At 41.0% G+C, this 10,341-nt stretch overlaps 1 protein-coding gene across 2 annotated transcripts; it reads right to left on the reverse strand.

Moving 5' to 3' along the window:
• Positions 1-189: 189 nt before the first annotated feature.
• On the reverse strand, positions 190-10,099 carry LOC102709051 (helicase-like transcription factor CHR28). Of its 2 annotated transcripts, none has more exons than XM_015843550.2 (13): positions 9,634-10,099; positions 8,002-8,071; positions 7,751-7,852; positions 7,455-7,661; positions 6,414-7,360; positions 5,847-5,918; positions 5,687-5,764; positions 4,665-5,568; positions 3,644-3,774; positions 2,787-3,008; positions 1,617-2,168; positions 1,332-1,541; positions 190-721 (listed from the first exon to the last, which is right to left on the reverse strand). In XM_015843550.2, exons 1-13 carry the CDS (start codon positions 9,778-9,780, stop codon positions 617-619), a joined length of 3,747 nt encoding a protein of 1,248 aa, XP_015699036.2. In that variant the 5' UTR covers positions 9,781-10,099; the 3' UTR covers positions 190-616. The 2 variants fall into 2 exon arrangements, with proteins under 2 accessions (XP_015699036.2, XP_015699033.2); XM_015843547.2 differs by having other exon boundaries at positions 7,751-7,897.
• Between the last annotated feature and the right edge of the window lie 242 nt (positions 10,100-10,341).

Consider the following 10,341-nt stretch of genomic DNA (forward strand, 5'->3'; position numbering starts at 1 on the left):
AGTTGGTTCTTATAATCCTAAGGTGTGTCAAACAGGACCCAAGTGTCCATGGCTATTTCGCCAAACCATCATTTTTTTTCCCCAACAGCGCTGAAAGCCAGCTGATCTTTATGTCTTGGGCGGCATACACACGAGTTCAGTATCAAGCAAGGCTTTACATTCATTGCAAAATTTGAGCTACCATATTCTCCATAAACTGTCATGTTTAATGAACTGAAAATAATTGTTCAAGAGACAAATTCAGCTCAATTTTTACATGGTTTGTGATGTACAACCATTCGGAGGAAATGCTGAAAAGCTCAAGCTGAGTTAAGATATGCTGGTGAAGACTATGTACAAATATGGCTAACCTTTGTATCTTCATGATATAGTTAAAAGACACCACTGCAGCTCATTGAAAAATTACTTGATGAGGTTAACTATCTACTTGCACTGGGAAAAAAAATGAATCGGATGGTCTAAGCACCACAATGCCACCTTTTAACTACAAAATCTGAGCACCTGTACAAACTAAAAACGCTAGATGCCTAGAGAAATTATATCCCGACATATTTCATCTATCGTTGCTTGTTACACCATCCCATGGGCAAAATTGTGTCCAATCCGAGGAGAAATACTAAACCATGAACAAATAATTCAAGTCCTCCACCGTCAATCTAGTTTGATGGGCACCAGATTTGTCTTCCCCAAATGCAGAAGCAACCATTTCCCGCTTTTTCTCCTGAGACATACTACAACTTAGTAGGGCATCACGCGATAACAGAACAGAATAAATAATGACGAAAAGTGTAGTAGCGATTGGAAGGGTCGAAGATTAGCTCTACAATTGGATTTTGCAAATGGCATGATCTCACGACTCACATCCTCATAAACAGGTGAACTCCAAGAGCAGTTCTAGATGGAGTTGTTTGTGGCAATTCTAGATGTATCGTGGGTGGTCCAAGTGGACTACGGTGATATACTTTTCTACAGAATTACCGTTCCAGATGCCATAAGGCAATGTCAGTGGGATCTTACTTGAAAAACAGGAAGACAGGAGAAAAATGTTACCACTTACCATCTACTAAAAGCCACCCAAAAGGCTTACACCAACAATTAGTGTTTTCGCAACACTAAGGAAAACCAGCCTCTAGGCTACTTAGGTAACATGGGATTGAGATCCTCTGACATGAAGTCAAAGGGACATGGCCACTGACATATGGGCCCTATCGTCAATGGGCCCACATGTCAATGACCATGTCACGGGGCATTTACATCAGAGAATCCGCTTTACCTCCCAGGCTACAGGAATAATTTGCAATCAGGAGCAAAGGTGAGGTTTTTTGCCTTACCTGGAGAGCAAGGATACGATCTTCCACGGTATCTTTTATGGTTAACCGTGACACCGTAACAGGTCGAGTTTGACCAATACGATGCGCCCTGTCAACAGCTTGGTCTTCTGTAGTAGGATTCCACCAAAGGTCAAGCAAAAGCACATGGCAGGCCGCCACCATATTCAGACCAAGGCTTGCAGCTTTGAGAGACATAATCATAACAGAAACCTGTCAACAGAGCAAGTCAGTAAAGAACAGAACTCTGCAAAAGTTACATATGGCAAGACGTCATTGAATACAAACCTCTGGATTTGTGTTGAAATCTTTTACAGCTCTATCCCGAGCTGCGACAGACATTGTTCCATCAAGTCTCCGATAAGTGACATTAGAAGATTTCAAATGAACCTCTAGCAAATCCAGCATTCTAGTCCATTGAGAGAAAACAATGGCCTTCTCAGTTGTCTTGGTGTCAATATATTCAGAAGAACTATTCCCATTGATCATGTCAGGATGCACAATTTTACTTTTGTCATCACTCGTATGGGTGAAATCCAGTTGTGGCAACGAGAGAAGAATATCCAGGGCAGCTCTTACTTTGGAAGATGCATAAGACGAATCAAATCTAGGTTGCTTTTCTTGCAACACGTCTACATCGGAATCGTTAGATAGCAACTCACAGGTTGATCCACTCTGAGCACACTCAAGGGTGCCTCTGGAGAATAAGGAAGTTGAATTTAGTCGGACTCGGCAATTGGACACTGGACATACGCTGTCATCACCAGTAAGATGCTCTAGTATGCATTGGTTGCAAAAAACATGACCACATATAGTAACAATAGCATCTTCTGGTGCATCCTGCAAAATTTATGTACAGACCAATGGATCAGAAATGGATGCAAGGCAAATGACAGGCATGAACAACAACAAAAATTTCAGTCAAATCAAGCCACTAATAATCATGCAGACATAATGTTCAGATGTATGATAACCACAAGATATATTTTGGTATCTAGCACTAGATTCAGAAGTCATACGAGCATCCAGGTGATAATTCCTATTTCTAGGAATCTCATGTTCTGATAGTACTTCCTCCATCCCAAAATATAACTTCTACACCTACATTTTCCTTTCAACCAATTACAAACTTGCAACACTAAAGTTTCCCACCTACTTCCACCTCTTAACAAATCACAACATTCCATCATTTAATTCCATCAACTTCCTTAACACGCATGCCCAGCCGTAAAACTTATATTCTGGGATGGTGGGAGTAACATAAAAGGCAGTCTGTTAGCTCTTTAACTTACTAACTCAAAAAAAGAAAAGGAAATTCAAGTTTGAAAATAATCAGTCCACACTCACAGCTTGATAGTGAATAGCAAAAGTCAAATGCAGCAATAACACATAACACAGGTCCAATGCCGGTAGAATTAACATTAGGTGTAGTATAAAAAAGGGAGCACGTTTACTTACAGTGCAGAGAGAACATAACGCAGAACAAGACTGCAAGCAAATCAGCAGTGATTCTTGCCTTTCCACTGGTAGCTTCTTTGCCATCTCCAATGAAGACATCCGACTAGAAGTAGACTCATGGCCTCGAACTAAGTGAGGGTGATCACATGCCTGTCTGAGCCGTAAAAGCATCAGCAGGATATTTACATAATTTTGCTTGACAGTACCAGCAGCTGCATACTCCTGCAAATAGATTGTTCATTTGCACAAGGAAGCATAGTTAACCTCCGTAAAGTTCATCAATGAAATGTGAAAGCTAGCAACAATATCAAGTAATTAAGCATTAGCTGATTAGCTTTGGTTTTAATGACAATGGAATAGGTTCAATGTCTAAATAACATCTATATAGTTATTCTCTTGGAAGGATGATTTATTAGTTCAAAGGGGCCCATGCCTAGTTGCTTGGAATAAATGTTGTCCACCAAAGAAGGCAGAAGGTCCATGGATAATCAATATTAGAACTTAGAAGGCAAAATGAGGCTCTACTAAGATACATGGGTATGTAGGGCTCTGTTTCTGCATACATAACATGTTTAACATGACAAGGGAAAAGACTCATTATAGATAATGTACTCCTAAAATTAACTAATGCAGTTGTCAAGTAAAATATTTTATATGGTGATCAGTACCAACACAATCTATAACATGTTTAACATAACAAGGGAAAACACTCATTATAGAGAATGTACTCCTAATAATAACTAATGTGGTTGTTGAGTAAAGTATTTTATAAACCATTGACAAATGAAAAGGCAAAAGCATATTGAGAAAAAAAAAGATCTCATAAAGGAGACTATTAATTAACATTGTGAACATACCTTGAACTGCTCTCGTGATTCCGCTTCAAGAGTGTTATAAAAAGCACGCTCCTCACAAGTGAAGTCCACTGTCTTAAGAGAGACAGTCTTTGGGGGTAATGAAATTATAGGTTTTCCATCAAGCATCGTTGCTGCAATACAACAGGTCATAACTAAGAGAATCACAACATTACACGACGAGCATGTAAATCTTTCGACACAATTTATGAAGTGTATTTAGCAGAGGGTCAGTTAAGAAGAGTAGGTGGACAAACGGGAATCTCAACCATTTTGTACCCTCCAATTCCCAACGCCAATTATGAAGTGATCTGCCACACATAAAGTTATCTACCTAGTCTTGGATAAAGCAGCATTGGAAGAAATTTGAAGAAAAAAGAAATGAATATAATATAGCTCCAAAATACCATGGGAAAAACTTACACTTACCATTTATCTTTTTTTGGTTGAACAGTTTTATCTAAAGACAGCCATATGAACGAACAAGGTACTTTTCAAGAGGTTAAATAAGACATTAACAATTCTTTAACATGTCATTTGGAGAGAGATAAATTTATACCTTCAACTTAACAAAAGAACATGGTTGCTCCGAATTAGATTTTTAAAAACATATTTGGGGGGAGTGTAAGAGGGCATGTAGTTTAGGAAAAGAAATTTTTTTATTAAATAAACCTTTTTAGCAAGTAATTTTATTACTAAACCACCGGGCAAAATTTTTTCAAAACTGAACCTTTTGGCCACGCCAATGTGGGTGGCATGGCAAGACAACGCTGCCACACCACCTGATCAGCATGGCAATGGCGTGGTAAGCCATTTCGCCACGCCAATATTAGTGGCGTGGCTAAAAGGTTCATAGGATGAAAATATTTTCCCCAGAGGTTTAGTAATAAAATTATTTATTAAAAAGGTTTAAAAAATAAAAAAATTCTTAGGAAAAAACCATGTAAAAAGGAAGTTATCAACACAATAGAATTGTTCTTGAGTTTACATGCAGAAGATGGACAAGAAAATATCAATTACTGACCTTTTGTTCGCCTCAGCATTACTGTCTTCAAAACAACCTGAAGCTTCTTGTACCCAGTAACTGGGTTCCTGCTGATTGGTGTTTTTATCATGAAGCAAAATTTTTTGTATTCAGCATATGGATCATATCTCAAAAATCTGAAATAACTATAGAGATCCTCAATGGCATTCTGTATAGGTGTCCCTGACAAACACCATCTTCGTTTGGCTCGCAGACCCCAGCATGCTCTAGCAACCTGGGTTCGATAGTTCTTAATACTTTGTGCTTCGTCAAGGATAACTCTAAACCATGAAACCTTTGCTAGAGGTTTCTCAGGCAATTTACTCTCTGGTGTGCTAACACTTTTGTTCTTCTTAGAAGAAGCCTTCCTCTTTTTGCTTCCTGAAGAGCCAACAGGGGCACCATATCTGTCAGGCTTCCCTTTCTCTTCATCATCACTATCAGGACTTGATTGTTTTGGTACTTCCATGCTTACTATAGAATATGTGGTTAACACAACATCATATTTAGTAAGATCATTAGGATCCTTTGTGCGGTTGCTACCATGATACACTAAAAAGGTCAAGTTAGCTTTACTAGTGACTTTATTCCTCAGTTCATCTGCCCACTGCCGTAGCACACTCGTGGGGCAAACAACCAGAGTCCCAGCAGCTGGTCTAGCAACCTTAATATTTCCAAGAGGACTTTCTGACTTAACTGTAGTACTTATCACTTCAGGTTTACATGTATCTGCTAGATGTGCTAGCAATGGTTTCTTCAAATGAGGCTCAGTAGAGTCATCCTCCTCATCATCATCATCATCAAGAGTTACAGCTTCACATGGCTCTTGCTTAACAGCTGAACATGGAGCTGGTGACCTTTCTGTCAAAATCAGTGATATAGTCGACACTGTTTTACCCAGGCCCTAAAAAATTGAAAAATATCAGATGTCTAATTAGGATATAATGGACTGTTTGGCTCGATCCTGCACACGGGCTTCAGTGCGGTCCATGTAGACTGTAAAGTAAGATAAACTAGCATACCTGATCATCTGCAAGAATTCCACCAGAGCAACTCGAACCATTTCTCTCCTTTTGTACCATCCATGCCAATGCTATTTTCTGCCAAAAAAAATACATTTCAGAAGTTGGCTGGAAGTACTATTTCTTAGGGAGTAGCACAGCTTTAGTTGCAAAGGAGTACCTGATGCCTCAATAAAGGAACTGTTAAAACCCCATCAGGTGGATTAGCCTCAGACTTCGGCTGAGAAATATCCTGCCAATCATCCAATGGTTAAGTACACTGCAGAAGAAGAAGAGGAAAACCTAAAAGGATAACTAGATGCAAGAGGTACATCAATTAACGGCTAAAAAAATCAACTTCGACAACAATTCAACCAAGGATAACAGAAAGGGAAAAATAACGCCACATATATACCAGATGAAATAACATTCACCAGTCAACAGTTAAATCCAATGTTCAGTGAATTTCCATGGCAAAAAGGTCAAAAATCAATTTTTAATAGAGTCACAGTGCAGAAATGGTTGTAAACATAAGCACCCATCAGTTAACAACAAAAAAAAGGCATTTTGTTCTTAGGATTTTTACAGAAATAATACGAGGCAGGTATCTTCATTAAAAAATCATCATTCTCTGTTTTTAGTGACCAGAAACATGATAACAAATGCACTAAGAAAGGTTAGGACGACCTTATTTGTTTAAGGTACTTCATGAGAACAAGTATCACCAGGAGTAAAACTGGTCTATTACCTGTAGTGCAAGCCGTAAAGTCATTCTTTCCTCATGTGGCCTGTATCTCATCCCTCCAAACCGAGGAAGATTAGGATTTGCACACATAGATTGTTGGAAGTTATGTTGTAATCCTTGGTGTGGTAATATATGTCCAGTAGCAGGATTCCTACTACCCTCAATAATACATAAATCAGAATCACGGCTGCAATCTATACTGAAGCAATTCCTGGATGTAGTACCCAGAATAGAAGAACTGCCGTTTCTAGGAATGTCATACTTTTTATGAAAGGTTGGAGGCATTGAATCACTTGAGTTTATGAATGTGTGTTGGTTTTGGGTATTGACAGGAACAAATATGGAATTCTGCAAATGTTGTGGTGTCCCAAAGTATTTATCAGCATCCTCAGTGGTGGAGTTTCTGCTTGAGGGCACCGGAGAAGAGTCAGTGCTAGACTCACTCCTGAAACAGATCTCTTCTGATCGGTTCTGCTCGCTGGACATTGAATCTATCGAAGATACATCATCCATATAACAATCCGACAGAGATGTATCATCACAATATTGATCTGGAGAGCCCGCTTGCATTGGACTGCTTTCACATATATTCTGTTGCAATTGTTCCATCTCATATGACTGATTGTTCTGTGGCAAATCATGCAGCGATCCCCCATCAGCCACATCAAAGTATCCATAACCTGGCTGAGGATACTCCCCATACTCCCCCTGTAGGCACTCTCCTTGTACAGTTAAACAACTGCTGTTCCCATTCTGCATGCTTCCAGGCACATCACCAATGTTCACCTCGGTATAAGGAATATCAGGTATAACTGCACTATGGTCAAGAGAAAACATAGGCATTGATGTGAAATGATTACCCTCCTGCTCAGAATTACCAAGCATGGCACCTGTGTCACATTTAACTTCACTCAAACCAGATTGCTCTGTGAACATATCGCATGCTGAATCTGCAGGAGATATCAAATAATTAGTGACTTCTTTATATTCAAACAACACGAAGAAGAGCACACAAATATATTGCAAAGCAGGAAACCGCCATACAAGTATTAGTGTGTGGTTCCATTTCCTCAAAGTTGTTTTCTACTCTAACTTGTGTATGGTCAAAGTGCATCGAATGCTGACCAAAGTAACCATTTGTACAATCTTCATATAGAGGGACAATTTCTTCAGTGGTATTAGCATGGTTTAATGCCTCCCTCGGTAAATGCTGATTCTCAGGGTTACCATCCCTTGAATTTTCAGAAAAATCTGTGAAGCAGCACCAAAATTAAAATGGTATATAATATACAAAAAGAAAAAAAAATGTTCCAGATGGAAGCTTTTCTTGTGTTTCTCACCATTCTCAGGCAATCTATAAGAAAGGGTTTCCTCTGAGTGATCATAAGATTCTCCACCATGGTTACACTTCATCATTACATCCATCTGATTATGTGAAGGATCTGTATGCATGTAGTTTGACCAATTTTCTTTATTCTCAAAAATTTCTGCTCATTTTCATAAATAATAAAAGAGAAAAATTAAAAATTGAACATGGAAAAGAAAGCTGTGTATCCAACAAAAACACAGTAAAATAAGAAGCTTAACCAACCTTCATTGTTCTGAACTGCATTTTCAGAACTTGTGCTGCCCACTGGCATCTCAAAACAACCTTGATTTACCTGTGAAACAATATAATGGCTCTCTAATTACAAAGATACACATTTATCAAGGGAACGAAAGATAATAGACCAAACGAGGAGCGTGATTGTATAGCAATGTGGCTAAGTACATTCCTGGCAATGAACTGACCACAAATTAACAATTATCAGCTAACAGGAAAATTCAATTCCAGTTTTTGGAGTCAAGGAAACTTGGTCAGCCATGAAAATATCCACACACAGCTGATGACTAAAGATGGCATATGCTGAAAATAAATGTAAAATTTTGCTGGTTACTGACCACAAAACAAGAAATGGCAATGCAGTTGACCATCATCATTTCACCACTGAACCAAATGCAAACAGAAATTTTATATTTCCAACAGCATTCACCCAAAGTATTCAAGGTCTTAACAATCACGTCGCATTGAATAAAATCAGTTTGATTCATCTCTTTTTCTTTTAGTTAACAGTCGTAGCCAATGCACAACAAAAGGCTATTCAAGCATGCATATAAAACAAAAGATTTGTCAGCACCAACCATCATAATAAATATAGCTATCTGCAAGCCAGCAACAAATTCAATAGTTCCCACTACTAAATTACATGTGTTAGGATTCCGAGAAAAAAAGGGGTTTTTTGCAGCACTAAGTTTTCTTTTCTGGTCTTGAGGGAATCGAACTCCCATGTGAACATTATAATGAAAATATGTTCTTAGCAAGCCACAAGAATAGCTCATAGCTGCATGATGCACGCATCTATGCTCACCAGTGAGCTTACAGAACACAAGTGTACAGGACCCTGACATACAATGAGACAAAGCAGAAAAGATGACACCAAAAGCACACATATCATTGCATCCATTAGACAGCAATCACACTTCCAACTCACTACCAAGATGCTTCTGCGACCTTTTTCTCCCATTCCAACAGCCTAATGGATATCATAGCCCATCGCCACTGAAAACAGCATGACAGCACCATATCCCAACCGTGAATGCCACTATTGCCAGTCAACTCAGCTTCCAGTTGCCACCATCACACCTTCTCGGAGTATCACCACGGACAAGGCCAGTGAATCAAATATGGAACCCAATAAGCCAGCGACCAAGCCTCTGCAAATCAAGCGTCCAGAGGCAACCACCAAGGATCATTTTGGCACATGATGATTGTTGAAGATCTGTCTTCAGATAGTCTATCATTTCAACCAACATTTAACAAAACTGTGACTTGACTTGATCTCTTTTCCAAGCACCCAGAGCTCCACTTATCCAAAACAACCACAAAAATTGCTTGTCAAACCGAATAGCCTGACCAAAAGTGCATCTAAGCTTGATCAAGATCGTTTTGTTCGTCTAGACACAACAACACTCAAGGTCAAGGGGGGAAACACAGCGCCTAAGCCCCCAAACATCCTAAATCGCTTAGAAACGTCTCGAGAAATCTACGCATCCAGCCCCGATGCAATCAAAAACCCTAGAGAAAACGTCAGCCCAGCCCCTGAACAACCCCGCGCACCGAATCGGATCCGACGCCACAGATAAAACATCGAATTAGGGCAAAGGCGGAGAAATAGTAACGCACCTCGTGCTGCTGTTCCTTCCAGTCCTCGTCATCGAGGAACGCCATGAAGTCCATGTAGGGCATGGACAGGTTGTCCCCGGCGGCGCCGAAGCCGCCGTCGAAATCCTCCGCCGCCGTCGCCGCCGCCGCCGAAGCCTCCTCCTCCATCACTCCTACCCCCCACGCCGGGCCTCGATCATGCAATTCGCCGTGGGAGCGGGGGCGGGCGCCGACTTCCCCTCCTCCGGACCGAGCCGAAACCCCTTTCCCCCCCCCCCCCCCACCCCAAACCCGGTCGCGTGGCGGCCGCCGGCGCGCTAGGACGAAGAAGATGCCATCCGCGTCGTCGTGGTGGTGGAAAAGAAAAAAAAACTGGGACGAAGGGGAAATTTTTCGTTCCGGGTTGGGGGATTTAGAAAAGCGGAGGAGGGCGAGTCGGCTTGGGGACGGAATGGCAGCCGGGACAAGTCGGAGTCGAATTGCGCGATTCTGCGATTTTTCTCTGTGTGTTGGGGTAATTTCGTGGTGGGGGCTGGGCATGTGCTGGAGGGGACGCGGTGGAATCGCGTGGGCAGTTGGGATCGCCGGATCGGCTTCCGACGGACGGGACGGCCCTCTTCTGCCGTGCCGGGGTTGGAGAGCGGGCCGCGTCCAATTTTCGGGTCCGTGCCGCACACGGGCCCGCGCGGTGAACAAACAGCCTTCGTGCAGAAGGCGCCTGCAAATCTG

Source organism: Oryza brachyantha, chromosome 1, assembly GCF_000231095.2.
Source record: "Oryza brachyantha chromosome 1, ObraRS2, whole genome shotgun sequence".
In the NCBI taxonomy this organism is placed as follows: domain Eukaryota; kingdom Viridiplantae; phylum Streptophyta; class Magnoliopsida; order Poales; family Poaceae; genus Oryza; species Oryza brachyantha.

Bases quoted from the DNA above. Each gene is read 5' to 3' on its own strand.
- LOC102709051 (XM_015843547.2), bottom strand. From the start codon at position 9,780: ATGGAGGAGGAGGCTTCGGCGGCGGCGGCGACGGCGGCGGAGGATTTC. The intron at 7,361-7,454 runs GTATGGCGGTTT...TATCTCCTGCAG, and splicing joins GGAACCACACACTAATACTT to ATTCAGCATGCGATATGTTC. The intron at 722-1,331 runs GTAAGGCAAAAA...AGTATGTCTCAG, and splicing joins ATCGTATCCTTGCTCTCCAG to GAGAAAAAGCGGGAAATGGT.